At 45.2% G+C, this 26,135-nt stretch overlaps 1 protein-coding gene across 1 annotated transcript in view; it reads right to left on the reverse strand.

The window, feature by feature from the left end:
* Positions 1 to 2,533: 2,533 nt before the first annotated feature.
* Positions 2,534 to 26,135, reverse strand: part of map1aa (microtubule-associated protein 1Aa) — a gene marked incomplete at its 3' end in the record, with an annotated part of 38,645 nt that continues 15,043 nt past the window's right edge. The window contains exons 3-7 of the mRNA XM_084541420.1: positions 12,591 to 12,673; positions 11,514 to 11,654; positions 3,894 to 11,442; positions 3,580 to 3,806; positions 2,534 to 2,689 (exon numbers count right to left, since the gene is read on the reverse strand). Of these exons, the coding sequence (XP_084397546.1) occupies positions 2,534 to 2,689; positions 3,580 to 3,806; positions 3,894 to 11,442; positions 11,514 to 11,654; positions 12,591 to 12,673 (8,156 nt within the window). The remainder of the gene's footprint in view (positions 2,690 to 3,579; positions 3,807 to 3,893; positions 11,443 to 11,513; positions 11,655 to 12,590; positions 12,674 to 26,135) is intronic.

The following is a 26,135-nucleotide window of genomic DNA, read 5'->3' on the forward strand; positions in this document are numbered from 1 at the left end:
TCTGTTTTCTATTTTACCTTTTTTTTAAGCCTTTCTAGAGAGAGAGAGAGAGAGAGAGAGATAAAGAGAATATTGCACTTAAAACGAGATGAAACCATGAAGCAGAACGGAGTGGGAGGGAGGCAGATAAAATAAAAATAACAATCACAAGGCTTCCTTTACAGCAGCACAGCAGCACAGCCGGGTTACATGTGTGCCTCCTCGGTACCGGACAGCTCATAGCTTCTTAAATATACATCTTTTAAAATAGCATTTCTATGTTAAGTCTTCAGCTAGTAGTACAATACAGGTAAAACTCAAACGGTACACATGCACGTACAAGCAGGGCTCACTGGAAACCAACGGTTGATGTGAGGATTTGTTTTCACGGCAGTCTGAACGCCACATATTTATTTATTTTATTTTTTTTATATTTTTTGCACGATATGAAAATGCAGCAGTTAGATATGTGTGTGTGAGTGTTAAGCTTTAAGTCTGGAAAAAGTGGATAAAAATGTCAAGCAGTCTGGGTTCTGGTGTGAGTACTGGTCTTTACAGAGATAGTGGTTTTATATAAATGCAGATTACACGTGTTTAGCAGGAAAACACCCTGATTATTTACTTGAAGAAGGCGCGTGTGGAGGATAAATCTCGATTTATCGACGTCACGTGTTGTAATGTTTGTTCTAACGGCCGTTCGGTTCGGTTTTCTGTCGTCCAAAAGAAAGAAACCCGCGCACGGTTTGATCTGCACGTCAGGTTTTCTTTCCCCGCTCGGGGCGTTGGTGATGCGTTTCAGGTTTTGGCGGTAAGGTGGTTTTCGGTGGATGGTGGGGGCGTACCGTGTGATGCACAAGGCAACCAGGAGATCAAAGTCCTCCAGGGAGAACGTAAAGGTAATCTGCATCTTCACATTCAGTTTCTCGCGCTCAGATCCCTGCATCGCTTCTCTAGTTCACTTAAAAGAGCCGTCTCCTTTACCGTATGTACTGTACATGCACCTGTCGTTCATGCGTCGCTAGATGAGTTGAGGAAATGAGATGAAAACATCTGGATTCTCCTGAAATTTGCAGCCCCCCGCCGAGGCTTTGTTGGTCCTTATACGTATGGTTAAGATTGTTGGTTTTTTGTTCTCGGTTAAAATCAAAATATATATAAAAAGAAAACACACATCTACGCACAATATTCAGTTAAAAACATCCACACTGAAGCTGAAAGAAATAATACGATTGATTGTGGCTAAAAAATAATTTAAAAAAACCTAGTAGGGCAAAGAAACGCTGTAAATTTGAATTTGAAGTTTTGCACCCTTTGTGCTTCTTTGAGTGGCAGCTGAAGTACTGAGTTTGGTGCTTTAAAAAGTGCTCGCTATGTACAACTCTGATCTTTTATTTTTATATTTTTTTTGTTGCACTCGCCGACAAAAAAAAACCGAAAACTAAACTAAAAATACTCACAAACATCAGAGGAGACCAGCTCAACAACTGAGCCTCTGCCCTGTCTACATCTCTACAACGCGTCTCTTGTTTCTTTTATTTCTATTTTTTGTTCCTTTCCAGCGTAGCAGGACAGAAAGGCACATGTGGGGTGAGCATCAGCCGAACACCGCCCACATCTCCAGGCAAATCTCCCCTCGCAACCACATCTTCCTCATCTTGTTGTTGTTGAATACATTCTTCGTTCAGTCGCAGCAAACCGGCGCGAGGTTTTCCTCCAATGAGCTTCTCTGCGTGTAAAGATATAAACTTCTTATTTTTATATTTAACCGCCTCCGACTCTCTACTCGACCTCTGTTGACGACGTGTTAACTGCAAGTACACAAAACTAGACGACGGAAACGATCGGAAATGAACAGCCACTGAGAAGTTCTCACCGTTAACGACTGATTTTTACTCTGAGAGAACCTTTAGAAATATTCGCTACGCTTTATTTTATTTCTTTATTTTTTAATTATAATGATCTTGCCTACGCTACGGCTAATATACTCAAAAGACACATTAAGAGGTTCTATTTTTCTATTTTGTCAGCGAGAGGCACGACACAGTTTTAAAAGAGAGACGTACTAGTAGAGGAAAGTAAAGTTCGTTGCTGGCTTTAAGGTGCGCAAACTTGTGCTTCGGTTTAGGCCAATTTAAACGACGAGCCACCTAGCTTCAGCTTTCACGTTGATTGTGTTTTTATTTATTATTATTATTTAGTTATTTTTTTTAGAGGACGGCCATGCTGTCTCAGCAAATCTATTTATTGCTGCACAGGGTTGTTGTTTTTTTGGAGGTGGGGGGTAAAAGAAAAAGAAGAAATGTTCATAGTGGAGGACAAAGAGTTAAAAACTACCTTCGTAATACAAACGGTGATAGCCACGACAAGCTTAGAAATGAATAAAAATCTAGAAAACAATAGACGGGTATCCAGATGTGTCTCTGCTGTCGTTCACAGCAGAGACGCATTTGCATATCAGGCTATAGAGAGGAGTAATTAAAAACAGATCTACACTGGGGGGGAGGCCAGTAGGAGGGAGGGACAGAGAGAGAGACAGGAGACGGGAACCGGGATCTTAAAACTCGATCTTGCAGGCGGGGAAAGACTCGTCCTGCATGACGACGGTGCTGCTGGAGGCCAGGACCATGATGTTGAGCTCCTGCTGCCTCTCGTGCGTCTGCTGGTACCAGTCCCGGGTCACCTCGGTGTCGTGGGTGGGGATCAGCGTCACCTGAGGGGGGGCGGCAAGAAAACAGGGAGGCCTGGTGACAAAGAGAAACTAGCTAAGCTGAAATTAGTGGGGTTGTTGGGTTTCTTTAGGACATTTTACGACTCCACCTGAGGGACAAAGAACAATCTTTTGAGGACAACAATGTCCACAAGTTAGCCAGAGAAGACAGATGGTTTGAAAGAGAAGTTAAGGAAGACATCTACGTCAAATTGTCTGCCATCAACCTATGACACAGTCTGAACATCTGTCTGCAAGAAGTTTCACCTTTGTTCAAACCTTGAGACTGGAGCCTCAATACAGTACTGGTCCATTGGTTGGGGAAGTAACTCAGGATCAAAACAGTTTTCTCCAATTACAGATAAATATCTGGTCTTTAAGTACTCACTGGACTCTAGTTGAGTGAGTTTCAGGTGTACAACACCTACAGATGTTACTCTTTAAACTTCAACTCCCCACCAGACCTTTTAGAACTGAAGAAGCTACTCGGATGAAACGTCTTCTAGAAACTCGCCACTAACACATTTGCTTTAGTTGGGTTTAAAACAATTTGGTTTGGTTTTTGAAAAGATTTTGACAAAATAAATGTTTATCATTTGTAGTATTTTCCCAATATTTGACATTTTGTTGATCCATCTTGCGTGCACCTCTGTCTTCATACTTTTTAAAACCAAAATGTAATAGTTAAATCCAAATTTGAGATTAGATCTTCCAAATTAAGATTACTCCTTTTAAATCCGAGCCCTGACACCAAACTGTTTTAGTTCGAGATGATATTTCTCTCTGACAACACCGTCACCAGACAAGTCCTCTACAAGTCCAGGTTATTTTAAATCTTTTAAACCCATTTCCAATGAGATGACCATGCGCTAAATAAGGGCTGTACTTGTTACCTGCAGGTTTGATCCCCACTGAGCTTTGCCATCCAACAGTGCATCGAGGACGCCTCGGCTCGGTTCGGCGCTTGCCCCGTCGTTCCCGCTCACTACGTAGTAGGCAGAGCGGATGCGTTTGAAAAACTCTTGGTCCACGTTCTTGGCACTGCAGTGGTTGGGAATGTAGGCCAAGTCCACATAAATGGGAAGGCTGGGAGCAGCTGCAGAGCCAGACTTTTGAGAACCTGGGTGGAGGAATAAAACCAAAACCGTCATTAGCGTTCAAACGTATTTATCTTAAAAATGTCAAAATCTGTAAGCAGTATGCTCACCTGAGCTGCTCTTGACCCCATTAGTCAGCCCTTTTCCGGGGTTGTAGCTCGATCTGGAGAGGTCATCCTCTTTGGAGCCTTGTCCGTCTGACAGACGAGACATGCGTGAGCTCTTGTCTGCGTCCTTCTTCTTCAGCGACGCACTGCGAGGAGACGGCGTCTGTTTCACCGGCATCGGAGACCTCTTGCGCCTAGCTGGGGATGCCGATTTGGTTTTTCCAGAAGTCTTCTTTAAGCCCTTGGTTTTTGGCTCTTTCTTAAGAGAGCCGTTGTCCAAAGAGTCGGGGTCCACCATGCAAACGTCTGGTCGCGGGGGGTGCGGGGATGGGTCCATGAGGGGAGCAGGAGGAGGGTCGTGGCTACTCCTGGAGGTATAGAGATGGCTGCCCCCTCCTGGGACAGATTTATCAACAGGCATGTACTCTGCGTCCTCATCTGAGTCCATATTTCCTTCGCCGGTGGCTGAGGGGTATTCCTCAGTGCCAGGAGGCATGTCTGAATCCGACTGAGAGGCTAGAGACTCACTGACGGAGGTCGGTGGGGTGTCTTCTGTGGCCAGACCCAGCCCTGCTGACATCCCTCCAGCCTGGTGCAGGGAGCTGCTGTCCCTGCTGTGGGACTGGTGATGATGGGGCTGTTTGTGAGCCCTTCTCTTGACTGACAAGTCGTGGTCATCGCCTTCCTGCGACTGATCGCTCCGGCGGCCTTGCTCCTCGTCATCCTCGTCACTGGATAGATGGCGCATACAGGGGTTGATGAAGGAGGGTGAAAGGTCCTCTTTGCGCTGCCTGTACTCGGAGGATGAATATCCAGGAGAGGTTCGGCTGGTATAAGAGGAGGTGGCTCCCATGGGTACATCCTGATCGCTATCATCTTCGTCGTCATCGTCCACTCCTCCTCGGCTGCACTCCTCCGAGTAGAAGGGTGATCGGAATGGCTGATCGGTTGAGGAAAGTGAAAGTGGACGGGCAGGATGCTCTGGCTCCATCTCACACTCCTCTTCAAACTCCTCATCGTGACGGTAATGGGGAGGGGAGTCTCCAGGCACCATGCCCATCTGGGGCTTTGGCGTCTCCCACTCGTAAGAACTCTTGATGTAACCTGTTGCGCCCTCTCTGGACTCCACCTTAGCCAGGCCTGAAACTGCTCCACTAGCTGCTGCTCCAAGAGAAAGGGTGGTGCTTGTGGTGACCTCCGTGGGGCCATTTGTTGTGTCCGGCTTGCTGGCCTGAAGAGGCGAGGACATGTAGGAGCCGAGAACATCTGGAAGTACCCCACCGGTCTTCTCACTGGGAGGTGGTACAACAGGCTTGTCTGAAAATGAGAGGCTACCAGCCAGGACAGTGGAGGGAGATCTTCGAGTCATCTCGCGCATATAAGCGTCCTCATCCTCTTCTTCGCTGCTGTCAGTCTCCTCAAAGTAATGTTTGCCTTCTATGTCCGGTCGAGGGGAGGAAGTGACACCGAACAGAGCGGCGCTGGCTGCCTCTTTGTCCTTAGAGAAGTCTGAGAGTTGAGCGAAGGGTCCGCCCGAGGCTCCAAACCCAACAGCTGTGTCCAGCTTGGACATTTCAGACCACTCCGGCTTATAGAAGCAGTCAGACTGAGGGCCTTTATCTGTAACTCCAACTAATGACGGTGTACTCTCCTTCTTGACATCAGCGACCGCAGTGGATGGAGCAAGGGAGGGGAAGGGAGGGGATTTGACCTCATCAAACGGACTGAGGGGTGAGAAGCGGGCTAAACTGGAAGTAGACTCGGCAGTGGTCGTAGCCGTGGTGTGTTTCTCAGACACTTCCAGATAGTCGTCTTTGGCACCGGCGGAGCTAGAGAAGGGAGAATCCATGACAAGCGAGTGTTCCTCTTTGAAGGAGGAGTACTCGAAGAGGGGCTCGGCAGAGGCGGGGGTCTCCAGCTCCTCCCCGAACTGACGGCTGGTGGAGAGGGAGCCTGAGGTGGAGGAGGAGTAGCTGTAGGCCGAGGAGGAGGAGTACCCAGGGGCGGCAGTGGTTGTGTACTGAAAGCTCGTGTCCAGGGACTTCTTACTCAGAAGATCCGGCGTCTTCTGTTTCTCAAAATCAGGGTCAGCTCTGTCGTTCTGGTAATAACTATCTCCTGTTGATTTCAGAGTGAAATCCTCTTTCTCCTTGGCCACGGTTTGATTTGATGAAAATGACTCTTTCTCAACGTTTCCATACGAGCATTCAAATCCTGAAGTGTAGCTTGAGAAACTTGCTGCTCCTAAATCCATTGGCTTTCCACCAAAGGATAAAGAGTCGGTCTTTGCTTCATCTTCAGCCTTTGTGGGAGAGCTGCTTTCTTTCATAGCTGGCTTGCCCTGGCTGTTAAACCCATACCCAGCCATAGAAACCATAAATTCAGGCCTGTTTGAGCCAAACATTTCACTGATTGGGCTTTTGACTTCCTTCTCAGACTTCTCTTTGGCACCTTTCTCCATACCTGAATCACCTGCGCCTTCATCCTCCTCCACATCTTCTTCTTCTTCTTCGTCTTCTTCCTCCTCCTCATCGTCTTCATCAACAACTTCGTCATCATCGTAATCCTCCTCGTCCCTTGCGGTTAGTTTTCTCATATCTATCTCCAGACACGCTCCTTTCTCGCTGTAGCCCGTGGCTCCGGGTTTGTCGACATCAAATGCCACCATCGAGGAGTACGCCGGGGGCTTTGCGCTGACGGTTTGGCTTTTAAAATCCTTTTCCGATGATAAAGAAGTGGTCGAGGCCTCGGGTCTGTCAGCCACTGAAGGAAATCGACTACTTCCAGTGTATTCAAACGTCTCCTTTACTTTGACTTCTTTTTCAAATGCAGCTGAAGTGCTCTTGGAGTCGAGCCACGACGAGGCGGAGGACTCTTTTTCGTGAGAGACAGAAAATCCATCCTTCTCTGGCGTCTTGTCCTTGACCGGGGAAGGTTCGCTTTTCTGTAAATCTGCCTCAGCCTTCATTGCGTCTTTCTCCGGCTTATCCATAGACTCCTGACTACAAGAATCGGAGTCCACCGAGCTCGTTTTGCTGTCGTAAACGTCACCGTAGGAAAATGTTTTCCCGTGCACGTAGGGCGTATCCTGTCTTATGTATGCCGCCTTCTCTTTGCCCTCCTTCTCTGGAAAATTGTAAAGACTGAAATGAACGCTTTTCTCAGCCTCTATTGCAGCAATGTCTGTTTTCTCCACGCTATCATCTTTGAAGTCTACTTTCTCTTGATCGGGTGAAAATGGCTTGGACCCTGCTCCACTCGGGAAATCGTCCACTTTTTCATCTTCCTCTTCCTCCTCATCATCAGAGAACATCACTTGAGGTTTTGGTTTCTCCTTGGACCCTACTCCACTTGTGAAATTTTGCTCTTTTTCATCTTCCTCCTCCTCCTCGTCATCAGAGAACATCACTTGAGGTTTTGATTTCCCCTTGGACACTACATCACTTGGAAAACCTTGCTCTTTTTCATCTTCCTCTTCCTCCTCGTCATCAGAGTACATCACCTTAGGTGTTGGTTTCTCCTTGGACACTACACCACTTGGAAAAGCTTGCTTTTTTTCATCTTCCTCCTCCTCCTCGTCATCAGAGTACATCACCTTAGGTGTTGGTTTCTCCTTGGACACTACACCACTTGGAAAACCTTGCTCTTTTTCATCTTCCTCTTCCTCCTCGTCATCAGAGTACATCACCTTAGGTGTTGGTTTCTCCTTGGACACTACACCACTTGGAAAAGCTTGCTTTTTTTCATCTTCCTCCTCCTCCTCGTCATCAGAGTACATCACCTTAGGTGTTGGTTTCTCCTTGGACACTACACCACTAGGAAAAGCTTGCTTTTTTTCATCTTCCTCCTCCTCCTCGTCATCGGAGAACATCACTTGAGGTTTCTTTTTCTCCTCCACGCTAAAGGACACCTGTGCCTTGTCAACGCTCTTGACTTCAGTTTCTATCTTTGCAGATTTCGCCTCAAACGTGAAGTCATCATCCAAGAAGCAACCCTCCTTTGCCTCCATCAGCTTTGCCTTAACTGCAGGCTGCAGATCCTTTTTGGTGTAAAAGTCCACTTCTTCAACATTGTCTTCTTCGGATTCTTCGGATTCTTCAAAAGCTGTCTTGTCCCCTGGCACACCGATAACTGAAGTGCTGTCCAAGATAGTAACGGATTTTTCGGGTTTGTGGAGGTCAGCTTTCCCACTGACCATGACCTCATCTTCTGTCTTGAAGGGTTTATCTTCTGTTGGTGAGTAGCCGGTGCTCGTAGGCACAGACTGAATGGGTGAGGCCAGTTTCATGGTGCTGTCATCTGGACTCAGGCATCTTTCCTCACTCTCCTGCCTGGAGTGGGAGTCTAACCCAGGGGAGAAAGATGGAGGGGGTGAAACAGACTTTATTTCACTAGTCTTAAATCCCTCTGTGCTGAAGAGAGTCTGGTTTTCTTTCACAGTCTGTGTGGGTGAGTACAGAGTGGTAGAGAAGGGAGAAGGAGGAGGAGGAGAAAAGGTGGCAGAGGGAGATTTCTTCTTCTCCTGAAGCATCATGGAGGCGGCGTGCTCATAGCCCTCTTGAAGTTTACCCAGAGGGATGTCAACATTTGGGGTCTGGTCCTCGTCCTCGTCTTCCTCATCGTCTTCTTCTTCGTGGACTGATTTGATGTTTGCATCGCCCTCTATCTCAGGAATGTTGGGTTGGTACTCGTCGGAGGAAGGAGACTTAAAGCACTTGTCGTCCTCCAGAGAGGAGGTGGGTGAGATGGTTCCTGCTGAGTGGAGGTAGTCCTTCCCTTGGACGGCCTCTGCACGAGAGGGGATGCTGTTGATGGTGTCCAGCAGCAGTAGAGAGCTCCTCCCAACCTCCTCAGTCTGAGGAGCAGTCACCGAGGCGATGGACTGGTCCTCGGCTACGGATGTGGCAAAGGATGAGAGTTTGTCGTACTCTGTGATGGATGTTGCAGATGAGATGTGTTCCTCCTCTGCAAGAGGAGCAGCAATGATGGCAGGGTAAGGTGCAAGCTCAGGCTCGTGAGCTCCCATGAAGGCTTTGGGTTTGATGTCTGCAACATCAGCCACTGCTGAGCTCTTCATCTCTTTGATGCCGTGCATGGAGTCAAAGGTTCCAGGGACGTCAGGAACAGAGATATCATAGGAGCCCACGTCGTAACGAAGCTGTGGGATCCTGTCCTCGGGTTCTTCGTGGATCTCCTCATCAGAGATCGTCTGTTCGGTCTCAGAGTAACCGGGGATGGTTTCATCTTGGATGAAGGAGAATTGCTCTGAGGCCGAGGCAGTGGTGGTGGCGGCTGCCGTGGCTGCTGCTGCTGCTGCTTGTCCAGACAGGGCTGCGTTTGTTAAAGGTTTTGTCTCAGCTAGCTTTATGTCCCACTCCTTTTCAGCTTTTTCCTTTTTCACCTCCTCTGTTTTATACTTTAGGACCTCATCATCTTCTGTTCCTTCAAGGTCTGCTTTTTCAATGACATCGCCCTCCTCCTCTGAGCTTTCACTCTTCTTTGATCTGTCCTTTACAGAGTATTTGTCATGTTTCTCCATTATCTCCTCTTCGTGTTTCTTATCAAATATGTCGCTCATCTCTTTCTTTAGAGTAGCTGCAACCTGTTCTGTTGCGCCCTTGTCTTCTTTCTGTGCAACGGGGGATTTGGGCGAAGCAGATTTCATCTCAGCTGCCGGCGATGTGGCTTTCTCATCAGGGAAAGCTAAAGAAACTTTGGTATCTGTGGACACTGAATGCCCAGACATCACATCATTTTGGACAGCCTCAGACTTGTGTTTGGACATTTCCTCTTGTTTTAGAGCCTCAAAGTCCTCAGTGAGGTCTTCAGGTGAGGACACGATGGACCGGTCAGCCAGAGCTGCCGCTGCGATCTCTTCAGGGATGTTCTTTGGAACAGGCTTTTTCTCATTTGCTTCCTCTTTACTAGCTTTGTTTTTGTCGGCCTTGGGCTTTGCTTGAGTCTTGGCCTTGTGCAAAGTTTTCCTCACTTCAGGGGTGAACGGCTTCAGGTCTGGTTTGGTGATTTTTCTCAGCTCAGGTTTAGTCGAGTCCTTCTTTTTCTCCTCCTTGGCTTTACTTTCTTTTTTCTCTTTCCTAATATTCTCATCTTTCTTTACTTCACGCTTCTCTTTCTTTACTTCTTTCTTCTCTTTGTCTTTCTTTTCATCCATCTTAGATGCTTTCTCTTGCTTGGCAGTTTTTTCCTTCAGTATTTTCTTCTTCTCTTTCTTGTCTGCCCCAGGGGCCGCCTCTGTATTTTTCTGCTGCTTGGTGGCTTTAAGGCTTTCACTTTTGATTTTCTTCTCTTCTTTCTTTTCCGACTTGTTCTCCTTAGCGGCGTCGTTCTTCGACTCCTCATCCTGCCCGCTGCCTTCCTTCTTAGTTGTCTTAGAGTGCGGTTTGGGTGAGGATTTGAGACTCTCTTTGCTGTCAGTCCTTGATCTCATTTTGGTTTGTTTGATGATGGGAGGTGGTGCACCGGATGATATGTCTTTTTGGGTAGCCACCGGGTATCGCAAGTAGTCCAGGTGCTTCAATTTCTCCAGGCCCTCAAAGATTTTGTTCTGTGGTGCATTTCCTGGGAACAGCACCCGGACGATCTTTTCCGTTGGACGGTGTGGAATCCAAACAATCAGAGCAGTAACAGATGTCAAATAGGGGACAGATATTTCTCCTTCTTTTCCATTCGGCATTATAATGCCTGTCTTAGCTTTGCTGTTTCCGGCCCATTTTTGCATTAGAAACTGCATCTCTTTGCTTTCTTTCACTGGGTTTAAAACATACATGTCTAGCTTCCCCACTCCGAGCTTGTGGAACAGTGTGATGGGTTCAATGGTGTTGCTGACCACCCTGTGAAGAGGCTCTGGCGTGATACCGAGCTTGTTGAGGTATTGCAATGTCAGAGATGCTTCTTCAATGCTTCGCTTGACTTTCAGCGTGGACTCGGGCATCCTAAGCTTCTCTGGGACGTTGAAAAACACAATCCCCAGCTCAGGGGAGATCAGGTTCTTCATCCAGTCACCATTGCTGCTGGATCCGGATCCTTGGTTCCGCTCTTCCTCCTGCTCAGCAATCTTTCTCTGGAACAACCCATTGATGCCAGGCAAGTTGTCCGCTCCAATATGAGTGAGCAGAACGGAGTCGATCCTGTCCAGGTGCCGAACCAGCTTCCAGAAGCAGGACTTCCTGTCAGACCCTCCGTCCACCAGGATGTTGAATCCGTTGACGGCGAACAGAGCAGAGTCTCCACGGCCTCCCGGGAAAATGTAGCAGCAAGGTTTGGACAGCTTCAGGAAGCCTCCGGAGTTCGGGGGCTCCAGCAGGTCAAAGGGTGACGGCACGTCCACCGTCTCCGAGACGTACTCCGTGAACTCTGTGACTCCGTCCATGTCGGGGAGGTGGGGTTCAGGGTTCAGGCGGTATTCCAGAAGATTTTGGAGTGGCTGCTGCTCCTGGCTTTGGCCCAGGGAGCTCCAGCCCCCGTCTCCCTGACAGGAAACAGTAAGTCTGGACGGCTGCTCTGGAGAGGGCCTGGACAGAACTTCAATCACCTGAAACACAGGAACACAGGATTAGTATTCATAATCAGAGGGTCATCCATACATGTGCACACTCGGCTTACTTGAGGGTTGGAGATGATGTCGGAGAAGTGTTCCCAGGTGAAGGCTCCACCTTGCAGTTGGATGTCTCCTCCCTGCTCAGAGCTCTGGCCGCTCAGAATCAGCAACTTGTTTTTGGCGGAGTCAGTGATCAGAGACCGAGTCTGGGTGGACGACAAAATAATCGAGATAACAGCTGCTGTCATAGAATAAGGCAAATTTCTAAAAGGTGCATCACAGATAAAATGCATCAACCCTGTAGCTTTAAGCATTAAAAGATTTCTGTAGAGTTTTCTAAATGCTGCAGTACAACAGGAATGAATGAGACGTGTGCCAATGGACTCGAACTCCACTCTTCTACAGGCGAGGGTAAATTTTCTGTAACCGCTTGTCTATCCCAACTGTCATTGGGCAAGAGGCGGGGTACACAATGGACAGGTCTCCAGTCTATCATAGGGCTAACACAGAGAGACAGACAACCATTCACATTCACACCTTTGGACAGTGGGAGGAAGCCTGGAGAGGTACCCGTAACCCTTCACAGGACAAGCGGTTACAGAAGTCGACGAATGAATTGGGTTAGCTGTTGTTGCAGCAATGATTTGGTCGTATCAGACGAGAAAACTAAGATTTTGAAGCTATCAAAGTCCTGTAGTCATACTCTTCTGTCCATCATCACATAAAGCCCACCCAAATTATCTGATTGGAAAGCAGATCTTTGAAGATGCATCATCAGTTCCTAACAGAGAGACTCCAGACCAACTTTTCCGATACTAATTTTTCTGGGTGAGGAAGTCAGTCTGGCTTTCAGGCTATCTCAGGTTTTCATCAGTACGTTTGTTAGAACTCAAGAATCTTTTTCAGAGTCTATTTCTCGCCGTGGGGCTTCAGATGAGAGCGGCAATGTGTCCTCGTATTATCAGTGACAATGGACATCCTGCTGAGGTTAAATGGTGCACAACAGGTTGCGACTGTCCTGTTCTTCACAAGATCAACCCAAACTGGGCCAGAACCCCTCGGTGTGATCTAGATAAAAAAAATACAGAACAGGGTCGAGCCAGTGTTGGTCTTCACCCCACTGTTGTCTGAATGTGACTCACCTCTGAAGCAGCGGTCTCCTCTGACGGGTTCACCAACACAACTGTCTCCAGGACATCACTCTGATACTGGAGAATTCTCTGACCTACAAGAGACGAAATTAAAAATGTTTAAAACAAGTTGAATAATGAGAAGTAAAATAAATCTGAAGGGCGACAAGCGACAGTGCAAAACAAAAACTAGGCCTTCAGGTGCTCATGAGTGTTCCATCTTTTTTAATCTGGTTATTAGGTGGATGCTTCGGTCAGAAATCCAAGATCATAAATGTGATCCATGTGAAGCTATGTTCTTCTCTTGACTGGAACAGGGATAAATGTTTTGGTAGAAAGTCCAGCTTTGATTTTGACTTGATGCTGCTACATTAAGGGTTAAGATAACAGTTAATCCTGTTGGGAACAAAGCATCTAAAATCTGCCCAACATTAGGCCAAATATTTGAAAGTGGTGGCACATTATGATGCATGAAGATAATCTGAAAATACAGAATCCTCTCCCCCTAGCATATGTCAACACAGTTAGCCTGAACATATGGCTGTGCATCCTCAGCCCCACCCCGCCTTCTCTTCTGCTGGCTTGCCATCTCATCTCATTTCTCCAGTGCCACCAGCTAAAGCCTCCATGACGGGTTTAATCCTGCAAATATGCTTCTCCCCCACTCACAACAATCACACAAAAAGAAAAAAAAAGAAAAATACTCATAAGTCTCATTGGCTGTTGCTATGGGGACACTTAACTGGCTGCTGCTGCTGCTGCTGCTGATGCTGCTGCTGCTGCTAGCCAAGTTACACTGACCCAGTCTCGGCTGAGGGAGACGCATTGCAGCATTTCTGTGAGAGGGAGGGGAGTATGCACACAACCTGACATAGAACAGGAGGTGAAGGCGAGTGTCAGAGCAGCAGCAGCAGCAGCAGCATTACAAGCATGCAGGCCCTTCATCAGGGGAATCTATATTTAGCATGAAAGATGCTGTTCCTGCATCTCAAAGAAAAAAGAAAAAAAATGTGCAGGAGCTGACACGGGTTATTCATCTCTCATTAAAGAGAACACTGTTCAGGCTGGTCAAACTAACAGCCAACACCAGATCACGTCCAGCGAGCAAACGCTCTGCCGCCCGGCGTCACGCTGTCGCTTCACCGCTCGACAATCTGCATTTGCTCAGCTGCAGATTAACAAGTAGAGTGGAACTGTTGGTTTAATGTTTGCTCATGAAAAAAGATGTTTACTGCATGCTGCACGAAAGAAGTATTTATAATGAGTTGACCAGAGCTGGATGAATAAACTACGACACTTATTGACATGCTTTTATGAATATTTATGAAGGCTGGAGGCTCATTAAGGACCAGGCAAACAAATTATTGATACGAAGTGACCAGATGTTTCCTACAAGCTGCAGAAATGTTGAATATTTAGTAATGCAGCAGAAACTGTCCACACAACTGTTGCTGTGTTATTTTAATATTGCTCAAGGGTTTGTTGTGTTTAACTGCCAGGGGAGTTTCAGAAATAAAAACTTGGACTTCCTGGTTGATTTGAAGGTAAATCTGAATTTAGCTAAGGCTGCTGAAGGGATCACATTCGATGGTTGTGTTTCGTCTCTTGTGAAATACTGTTTGGTAAATTTAGGACTCAACAGTGGCGACGTTTACGTGAACAATTTATCTTTAACCTGTTTCCATGGAGACTAAATAAAAGGACCTGATCAGATACATGATATATCCACATAGAACGGTACTGACAGAGTGGTTCTGCTGCTGCGGAGCGTCAAACGTGAAGGAGGTAGAGAAAGTTACTGAATCAACTTCATCAAAATGAATGAATAGATTCAATAGAAGATGATGTTTCAACAAGTGTGAATGTTGTTGTCCATGTAGATTCATGTTTGTTCATCTTTTGGAGGAGGAGGAGGGGAGGAGGAAGAAGGAGAAGGAGAAGAAGATGGAGAAGACTGAGACGAAGTAGAAGAAGAAAGAGAAGAAAAAGAAACAGAAGGAGGAGGAAGAAAAAGGAGAGCAAGAAGAAAAAGATGAAAGGGAAGATGAAAGATGAAAAGGAGGAGGAAGAAGAAGAAGATGGAGACGACTGAGAAGAAGTAGAAGGAGGACGAAGAGAAGAGGAGGAGGAAGAAGGACAGTAAGTAGAAAAAGATGAAAAGGAAGAAGAAAGAGGAAGATGAAGAAGACTGAGATGAAAAGGGAAGACAAGAAAAAAACCAGGAGGAGGAAGAAGAAGGAGAGCAAGAAGAAGAAGATGGAGAAGCATGAGACAAGGAAGAAGTAGAAGAAGAAGAAAGACAATGGAGACGGAGAAGAAAAAAAAGGAGTAGGGTTAGAGATGAAAGAAAGAGAAGAAGAATACTGAATGTGTAGAGTCTTAGAAGTCGACTAAGATGTCTTCACGTCTCCATCGTCTCTGTCCACATGGATTCCATCTTGGTTCATCTTGTTTTTCTACCTAGAATGGATTTATTCCAGTAACCAGAGAGAAACCAGAACATCAAGAGTCTACCTGGTTATAACAGGTTAAACCAGCACCACCTCTACATCTGATCAGATCAGTCTGTTCTGACTGAGGCTGTTTTATCCTGATTATCAGTCTGAGGCTAGATTAATTTCTCCATCTCATCCAGTTCTTACTTGAAGTGTTCTGTGAGTCTGATCCTGATATACCAGTCAGACTTCCTCCTTACATTCACAGCGTGTCACCTCTATACATTATCACCTTCACCCTGAGCTCCTCCATCACAGCAGAGGAATAATCTAAGAAGACAAAGTGGGCCAGGCTGTTCCTGTGACCTTGACGCCGTCCCACAAGAATGGAGAACCAAATCCTCTCAACGGAACGTCAGAACGTGTCATGAGACGAGCAGCTTCTATCTGAACTAAAGTTAAATCAGCCTCTCTTTCCTCAAATAGCGCCAAAACAACATATTAAATATTTTTAAATACGAATCTGACGCACTGAGGTAGCACAGGATCTTATTCCAGATGTTAGAGAACCAGCATTGAAAACACGCCGCCATCTTGGTCTTCTTCTTCTACTGAATTAATTCAGGGTTGGAGAAAAATACTCTCCTTATTCTCTTTTTTCTAATTTTACTCCTCTAGATTTTCTCCTCCTCCCTCAGCTTCTTCTTCTTCTTGTTCTACAGCTTCTCTTTCTCCTTCTCCTCCTCTTCCCTTTTTGTTCTCCTCATCCTTCTCCTCCTCCTCATTCTTTTTCAGGTTCTCTTTCTCCTTCCTCTAGTTTTCTTTCATCTTCATCTTTCTCCTCCTCTTTTTCGTTCGACTTCTTCTCCTTTCTTCTTCTTCTTTTTAGTCTCCTCCATTTACCTTCTCCTCCTCCAACTCCTGCTTATTTTCATCTTTCTTCTTCTTCTTCACCATCACCTTCTCTCCTTTCTTCTTCTTCTTCTCCTCATCCTTCTCCTTCTTCTACATTTTCTCCCCATTCTTCTTTGCCCCCCTTCATTTTCATCTTTCTTCTTCTTTCTTCTCCTCCCTCTCTGTCTCCATCCCCTCCCTCTCTTCTTTCTTGCTCTTCCCCTCATCATCCTCCTTCTCCTCCCCTTTGCCTACTCCTCATTCCTTTTCAGCTCCATCTTCATCTTTCTTCTTCATCTTCTCCTCCTCCCTCTTCTTCTTCCTTACTATCACCTTCTCTCCTTTCTTGTTCTTCTCCTCTTCCTTCCTCTTCTACATTTTCTCCTCCTCCCCATCCTTCTTTGGCTTCTCTGCCCCCCTTCTTTCTTCTCATTCTTTTCCCTTCTTCTCCTCTTTCAACTTATTCTTCTCCTTCTCCTCCTCCCCTCTCCCTCCTACTCCTCCTCCTTCTTCTATTCTATCTCCACGGCAGCAGAACCTCTTAGTCCTACAGTGACTGATGTTAAATCTCTGATCACCGATGAGAGACAAACTGTTAAACTAATCTTTGCAGATGAAATAATAAAAGCGACGGCCCATAACTCCTCTCTGCTCATCTCTGAGGAGCCTTTCAAACACATCGCTCTTCTCATTCCTATTTTTAAGCTAATAACGTTTCCAAGGACAGTCTCCTGGAAAAGCCACTCCTCATTCAGACTGTTATCATGGAAACACACGTCTGGATGAATACCACGCACTTATAAACGACGAGAGGACGGAGCCTGGCGTGACAATGTGACTCTCTGTGGCTGCAGCACTGTTTCCATGAGGCGGTTTGTTTATTATACCAGCACTGATGCCGTGATAACAACCAGATAACGGGCGGTCAGATAGAAGAGGGAGAAGAGTTTTCAGTTTCATTCAGACATCTTGCTTTCTTCAAAGATCGTCCATATTTCATGAGCTACTATAAAATCTCGTTGCTCACACACAATCCTCTGTCGAGTTGCTGCAAAACAAGATGGTGCAGAAGAAAAGCTTTCTCCAAACTCGATACTGAGTGGGTGCTTACAGCTTCAGGGAATAGATCGGAAAAAGCATAGAAAGCCCACACACTCCCTCTCCGGTCTCTGGTGCACGATGGGAACCGATTTTTTCACGGTCGCCATCCTCCCAGAGCTTGGCGCATTTTCTGCCGAGTCACGGACGAGCAGAGGCCACGGCGAACCGAGGCCAAGAGAAGAGATGTCAGCTGTGTGTTTTAGTGCATTTGACTGTGGAAGTAGACCACGTCCCACATATGTCACACTGCGTGGATACACACGGCTTGATGCTCCAACAACGGCTAAAAATAAAACGGGAAAACGTTGCCTGTGGGCGAAAAACATGCAGAAATGGTCGCTGACACATGGAGCACTAAGGCCTTTTTGCACAGGTTTAGCTGAACCTGGGATCCTCTTGTCGTTTGTAATAACTACAGAGCTCGACTGTGATTTAAATCCTGTGTGAACCGTAACCCTAACCCTAACATAGCAAAATACATTTATGCCAGATATTGGCATATCTGTTTTTATTTTTTTTCAAGAGTTTTGTTTGATCCTTGCAGGTTTTTTCTGCTTCTTATCACTTAATAATTATCAAGGATGTGTAACAAATCAAAGTCTGGACAGAGGTTAGGGTGCAAAGTCGAGAAATCGCTGATTCATTCACATAAAACCATCAGAGGAGCGAAACTGTGGTGGATGATGAGATGGATGAGATGCATGGCAGCAGAGCATAGAGTGTATATAAATATAGACAATACGTCTCCACTTCCTCTCACTGGCCAAACTGACGCTAATTTCCCGGGGATATGGGCAGCGGCATCTGGAGCCAGAGTCTGATTAGTACGGTCCGAGAGTAGAACCACACGGAGCAGTGATATTGATGCCCCGCCCACACTTCCTCCAGACTCAGTCCCATTTTTCGTTTAATTAATACTACACTCTGCTCTACCTCCACCAGTTACAAAGAAATGTTGGATTACACACTGTAGTTATGTTTACAACTCTCACGGACACTTGAACATGCATCAGAAGTATATTAGCTACCTAAAATGACAGAAACCATCCTGGAAAAAAAAAAAATGATTTGACCTGTATTTTAGTGTTTTAGTTTGGCCCAAGTCCCGCCCACTAACATGTAGGGGGTGGGGCTTATAACCTATACTGCAGCCAGACACCAGGGGGAGCTCTACATGATTTGGCGTCACTGTAGAGGAGCTGTTCCGTCCAACATTATACAGTCTAAGCAGCAAATTCTCATCTGGGATCAATACAGTCTCATCACATCATGTTTTATATTTAAAAATGTGTTAGTATTAATCGAAATTTGAAAAAAACTATAGCTGTCCTCTGAAATGTGGTAGAGTGCAGCGGGTTTGCTTATCCCTAAGAAACCCCAAACAATACTTTCACCTGTGAACCACAACATAGTTTCTACAGTAAGAGGTTCAGAGATTTTCAACAAATGTTGATGCATTAAAGACATTTTCTTCCACAGAATCTCTCCAAAAACTAATTAGTTTGTCTGGCAGGCGGCTGCTCTTTCAGTCTTTACAGTATCAGCTGCTTCGTTTTGATTAATGATGAATTATTGTGCAGTAATCGTTATGAGCAGTCAGTGTCTGAGGGGGTTGTTAGCTGCAGCAGAAGATGAGTGGAGTTACTGGCTCAGGTTTTATCAGGCTGTAATTATTACCTCGTAAAAATAATCGTTGTTTCTCCATCATGGTCAAACTAAATCAGTTTCTAATGTTTCTTTAGGAGACCTACGACATCTATTACTATAGCTTCTCTGGTGCAAACATTCATCTGCATACATTGGAGTCACAGAGTCAGCCTTCAGTTTTTCTCTGAGTTAATTAACTGGCGATGTTTGAAAACCCCTGAAGCTCATTTAAAAGCAATTTAAACACTCTCCTCCACATATAAAGGTGCTCCCTTATTTTCCTTGTGGCTCTAGTGATTCCCCTCCCCCATGTCTCCCATATCCAGAGTGAGTGAGTCTCTGGGCGTGGCGATCCAATCAGCTCCTTCTCTGCAATCAGTCTGCACACCTGACGTCCGTCCACTCATCAAGCTCTGCCGTATATCTGCCCCGGCCTCTTCCTCAACTACTATGTTATGTTTTCAGTGACAGTAGGGAGTAGAATAACTGCCACAGGCCTCATTTTATTTCGTTTGAACAAGTCTGCTGCAGATATTTTTGCCTTATGGGGCTCCAATAGATTCTAAAATCACCTCTGGCCACGTCGCCATTAGCCTCCTCCTGTGTGCAGCGCCCCTTCATTCATAGCATTTACAGAATCCTGAAAGACTTTTCCCAACCATCTCAATCCATCTCAGGAAAAACTTCTTTTCAAGTTATTGTCCACAGATGGAAAAAAGTTTCCCAGAAGAAAAACAGTTTTCTTAGTTGCAACTCTGTTTTCCATCCAAGCAGCAGCATTTTGAGTGGCTCAAATTTTATATCTCTAAGTGTAATGAATGAATAATTTAAATCCAAGCTGTACTTTAAGATGACTACTAACATAAATCCTTGCATGCTGCATTCATACACCAATCGTCTGCGCGTTAATTTGTACGTGCGGTTAGCATGCTAACGTGTGCAGCAACATTATTATCGTTTTTGGCTTGTTAGGTGGCAACGAAAGCAACAGAATGATTCTTATTTTGAATGTAAATCCGTCAGTCACTTCTATTTTTGATCTATGGTTTATTTTAGAGCTTAATGTTCTGCGACTGTTTTCTAACCGTGTGAGTCTGCTGCTGCATTCATGACAGCGTTGACACTCAACCAAAGATCTCAAGGTTCAAGCCATAAAATAAAGAAGAAGATTAAGCCGATAATTATCTTTCTTCTTTAATAGTAGAGAAAATAATGGAGAAATTTATGAAGCTAACATAGGATATTTCTTCCTTAAGGCTGTTTGGTGAATCCTCAGACAGATGAAACCTTAAAGTGAATCATGACTCAAAGCAACAGGGACAGAGAGTTATAAAAAAGCGCCTCCTCAGAGGGACGTAACTGTGACTGGCAGGTGATTTATACCTGCTGCTTCCTCCGTCACATGTGTTAACACTGATGCTTTTCTTTTTTCTGGTTTTTATCAGGCGAGCCTCCAGGGAAATAATCAGAAGGGCTGAATTAGTAGCCTGCAGCACAGCAGCAGCAGTTTTCAGGATATTAACGGCTCCCCGCAGCCGGCAGGTTCATGTCAGTCTTTTATTTATCGAGCTGAAATGTTATTTGTTGCTTTTATGTAGTGTTGTACGTGCTGCTATGCCTGTATGGTTATGTTAGGTCTGAGGAAATTAACTTTACACAACGTCATGTATTTGTACCAAGCGTTCATTAATTTGCGCTGTCCTCACCAAATAAACGAAAAAATAAATAAAACCCAACACATAGCTATAAATTCTAAAGATATAACTATATCCTCTAGTTTTGTCTGGGTTATTAATTCAAGATCTGTCTTCAGATCGTTTAGATTCACGTACAGAAGAGCAGTTTGAAGTCACTTGTCAATTCATTAGGTAAACTACTAACAATAGTTAACCGAGAGAGCTGTTGATTCAACCGTGTTTTTATTTTGGAGGTTGTGGTTTGTAGTACTATTGATGTCTGCTGTGTTCCTATTATTTTGACAACCCCATTTTAAGTCAGCCGGCTAGGCTAAATAACAGAAACACCTTTAATTCAGTCCAGTTTGGCAGCAACTGCAAACTACGTCCTGCAAGATGATCTTACAGCTGAATTACCACCTTCACCAACTGAACACTGTTACATTAGAATGCTTTCACCAGGGTACCTAATGTTCTAGCAAGCTAATTTTTAAATGGTCAAAGAGGCGGAGCATGAGCACAGCTAAAGAGGCTAAAGACTGGAGTCTAGAGGAAGTGTGGGCAGGGCATCGATGTCACGGTTCCGCGTGGCTCCACTCTCGGACCGTCCTGATTAGACTCTGGCTACAAACTCACAAGATGGCGCCGGCGCCCGTATCCCCAGGAAAATAGCATCAGTTTGGCCAATGCAAGGAAGTGGAGACCATACTTGTCCATATTTATATACAGTCTATGCTAAAGACAGCTGTTGCCCAAAGCAGCCACGCCCTTAATTCTGCAAAACATTAATCCTCGATGTAATTTAAACTGGGGAGTTCTAGAAAAATCCTGCCTCGTGCATTTGTCAGATTAGACTCTGTGGGGGCCCCCGGGCCCTATGTTTGTCACCCCTGCCCTAGAGGTTGCTGCTTGGTTTGAACTGGAACGTTTAAATTTTATATTTAGCAATGGCTAATGCTAGCTAGGCTAATATAGCAGGCTACTGTCTGTATAGCCGGTATATGTGTTAAACAATTTTAAGGAATTTTAAAAGGTGTTGGTACCAACTAACAAATCTCTGGTTTGAACTAACAGAAGAACATTAATGGATAATTAAATGTCTTCTCACAGCTTGCTTCAATTTATTTCATTTAATTCAGCTTTTAATTGATATATTGTTATTTGCATAATTTGATAAGTCTTTGGCATAATTAGAGAACTCAAATGGGCGACTGGGGGATATTTCAAGAAGAGAACTGATTGAGCACAAACAACTTGAGCTTGAATTAAATGAGCGTTGACGCCGTGCTTTGTTAGAACAGGTGGTCGGAGCAAACGGATACAGATCTGCACAGCATGATCAAACTTTCAGATTTCACTGTTTTTTTTTTGTGTTCCAGCCCGGAAGATGGAAAGAATTTCAACAAGAGACAGTCTTAATTTATTCCAGCATGTTTGTTCCTTCTCAAAATACCACGACGTGCAGCTATGAGATAAAATATTCCACTTGTCACACCTGCAGTAATCTAGAAATATGTTGCCTGAGGTGAGCAGGAGACGGAGCTCGTTAGCAGCGACAGGAACCAGTTTGTTCTGCCAACACTGACTCTTGTCTCTCACAGATACACTAAACAGTCTGTGGTGTTCAACAGAGAAATCATGTTTAACAGATTCCTGTATATTTGTTTTTCCTCCAGCGGATCTGTTTGTATCATATATATGTGTTGAACGCAGGGACGGCCTCATATCCACAGTGTCTGAAGTTACTATATGTATTATATACGGTTAAGAAAACTGAGGAAAGGCCTTCTATCCATCATCCATCCATCTACTATCCATCCATCCATCCATCCATCTATCCATCCATCCATCCATTCAATTATCCTCCATCCATCCAGTGTCCATCCATCCACTTTTCCATCCATCCATCCATCCATCCATTCAATTATCCTCCATCCATCCAGTGTCCATCCATCCACTTTTCCATCCATCCATCCGTCCGTCCATCCATCCATCCATCCATCCACCTATCTTCCATCCATCCACTGTCCATCCATCCATCCATCCATCCATCTACTGTCTATCCATCCATCCATCCATCCATCTACTGTCTGTCCATCCATCCATCATCTATCCATCCATCCATCCATCCATTCAATTATCCTCCATCCATCCAGTGTCCATCCATCCACTTTTCCATCCATCCACTGTCTGTCCATCCATCCATCCACTGTCCATCCATCCATCCATCCATCCATCCATCCATCTTCCATCCATCCACTGTCTGTCCATCCATCCATCCACCCATCCATCCATCCATCCATCCATCCATCCATCCATCCACCTATCTTCCATCCATCCATCCGTCCATCCATCCATCCATCCACCTATCTTCCATCCATCCACTGTCATCCATCCATCCATCCATCTATCTATCTATCTATCTATCTATCTATCTATCCTCCATCCACTCTCTGTCCATCCATACACCTATCCATCCATGCATGCATCATCCATCCATATGTCCTTTCATCTATCCATTCATCTGTTTATCCATCCATCCATCCATCCATCCATCCAACACAGTGGCTCTGACTGGTTAGTTCTATTTCTCTCTGTATTGTTTGAAACACGTTCCATAATGAGATCCGGATGTTTCCTCCAGGCTAGCTAGTTGTAGTCTTTGTTAATGTTGGTTTTGTTTATGAATCATGTTTGACGGAGCTGTGGTTGGATGCAGGTAAACATTCCTGTCAAACAGGAAGTCTTGGCCTGGACGTCCTCTGCCTGTTATCCAGATAAACGGCCGGTACTTGAGAAATCATGTTTAACAGATTCCTGTATATTTGTTTTTCCTCCAGCGGATCTGTTTGTATCATATATATGTGTTGAACGCAGGGACGGCCTCATATCCACAGTGTCTGAAGTTACTATATGTATTATATACGGTTAAGAAAACTGAGGAAAGGCCTTCTATCCATCATCCATCCATCTACTATCCATCCATCCATCCATCCATCTATCCATCCATCCATCCATTCAATTATCCTCCATCCATCCAGTGTCCATCCATCCACTTTTCCATCCATCCATCCATCCATCCATTCAATTATCCTCCATCCATCCAGTGTCCATCCATCCACTTTTCCATCCATCCATCCGTCCGTCCATCCATCCATCCATCCATCCACCTATCTTCCATCCATCCACTGTCCATCCATCCATCCATCCATCCATCTACTGTCTATCCATCCATCCATCCATCCATCTACTGTCTGTCCATCCATCCATCATCTATCCATCCATCCATCCATCCATTCAATTATCCTCCATCCATCCAGTGTCCATCCATCCACTTTTCCATCCATCCACTGTCTGTCCATCCATCCATCCACTGTCCATCCATCCATCCATCCATCCATCCATCCATCTTCCATCCATCCACTGTCTGTCCATCCATCCATCCACCCATCCATCCATCCATCCATCCATCCATCCATCCATCCACCTATCTTCCATCCATCCATCCGTCCATCCATCCATCCATCCACCTATCTTCCATCCATCCACTGTCATCCATCCATCCATCCATCTATCTATCTATCTATCTATCTATCTATCTATCTATCTATCCTCCATCCACTCTCTGTCCATCCATACACCTATCCATCCATGCATGCATCATCCATCCATATGTCCTTTCATCTATCCATTCATCTGTTTATCCATCCATCCATCCATCCATCCATCCAACACAGTGGCTCTGACTGGTTAGTTCTATTTCTCTCTGTATTGTTTGAAACACGTTCCATAATGAGATCCGGATGTTTCCTCCAGGCTAGCTAGTTGTAGTCTTTGTTAATGTTGGTTTTGTTTATGAATCATGTTTGACGGAGCTGTGGTTGGATGCAGGTAAACATTCCTGTCAAACAGGAAGTCTTGGCCTGGACGTCCTCTGCCTGTTATCCAGATAAACGGCCGGTACTTGAGAAATCATGTTTAACAGATTCCTGTATATTTGTTTTTCCTCCAGCGGATCTGTTTGTATCATATATATGTGTTGAACGCAGGGACGGCCTCATATCCACAGTGTCTGAAGTTACTATATGTATTATATACGGTTAAGAAAACTGAGGAAAGGCCTTCTATCCATCATCCATCCATCTACTATCCATCCATCCATCCATCCATCTATCCATCCATCCATCCATTCAATTATCCTCCATCCATCCAGTGTCCATCCATCCACTTTTCCATCCATCCATCCATCCATCCATTCAATTATCCTCCATCCATCCAGTGTCCATCCATCCACTTTTCCATCCATCCATCCGTCCGTCCATCCATCCATCCATCCATCCACCTATCTTCCATCCATCCACTGTCCATCCATCCATCCATCCATCCATCTACTGTCTATCCATCCATCCATCCATCCATCTACTGTCTGTCCATCCATCCATCATCTATCCATCCATCCATCCATCCATTCAATTATCCTCCATCCATCCAGTGTCCATCCATCCACTTTTCCATCCATCCACTGTCTGTCCATCCATCCATCCACTGTCCATCCATCCATCCATCCATCCATCCATCCATCTTCCATCCATCCACTGTCTGTCCATCCATCCATCCACCCATCCATCCATCCATCCATCCATCCATCCATCCATCCACCTATCTTCCATCCATCCATCCGTCCATCCATCCATCCATCCACCTATCTTCCATCCATCCACTGTCATCCATCCATCCATCCATCTATCTATCTATCTATCTATCTATCTATCTATCTATCTATCCTCCATCCACTCTCTGTCCATCCATACACCTATCCATCCATGCATGCATCATCCATCCATATGTCCTTTCATCTATCCATTCATCTGTTTATCCATCCATCCATCCATCCATCCATCCAACACAGTGGCTCTGACTGGTTAGTTCTATTTCTCTCTGTATTGTTTGAAACACGTTCCATAATGAGATCCGGATGTTTCCTCCAGGCTAGCTAGTTGTAGTCTTTGTTAATGTTGGTTTTGTTTATGAATCATGTTTGACGGAGCTGTGGTTGGATGCAGGTAAACATTCCTGTCAAACAGGAAGTCTTGGCCTGGACGTCCTCTGCCTGTTATCCAGATAAACGGCCGGTACTTGACCGGAGCGTCTGTTTTTAGCCTGTGATGTGTTTCCTCTGAGAATCCGCACGCCTCTGCTGTTTTTAGAGGAGTGAATGTAACACCAGTCAGCCCGGGCCACACCTCGATCAAACCGGCCCGAGAAGAGACTCTCCACGCCCTGACTGATCCTGCTGAGCTCAGCACTCTGCCTCACCCACCCCGAAGCACTGTGGGAGTTCACAGAGCAGGAGGAGCTAATAATGCAAAGAGTAAAAACTGATCTGAGACGACCTGAGTCGCTCTGCTCGGATCCTTGAGTCAGGGCGACAGATGAAGTCAGCTCAAGGACATTTCAAAGACAGGTCACAGTTAAGGATGGAGAGCTGCTAGCTTCACATATTTTTTACTGAAATTAGGCATCACACTTTCTCAATTTTAAGGTTCAAATTGATTGTTTTGTGCAGCCAACGACATGATTTTAATATTCTTCGTCTCATTTCAGGCAAAAATGCCACATTATTGACCGGCTCCAGCTTCATGCATCTCATCTTCTTAGTCGTTCTGGAAAATTCTCCCGAGATCTTTAACTCTTTGTTGACATTTTGTCGGCTAAATCAACAGTCAGTTAACTGTAAAAACAATTAGAAGTTAAAAACTGAAATCTTTAGCTTGTTCCTTTTATCTGACGAGCGAACAAACCCG

Source organism: Chelon labrosus, assembly GCF_963514085.1.
Source record: "Chelon labrosus genome assembly, chromosome: 3".
Classification (NCBI taxonomy): domain Eukaryota; kingdom Metazoa; phylum Chordata; class Actinopteri; order Mugiliformes; family Mugilidae; genus Chelon; species Chelon labrosus.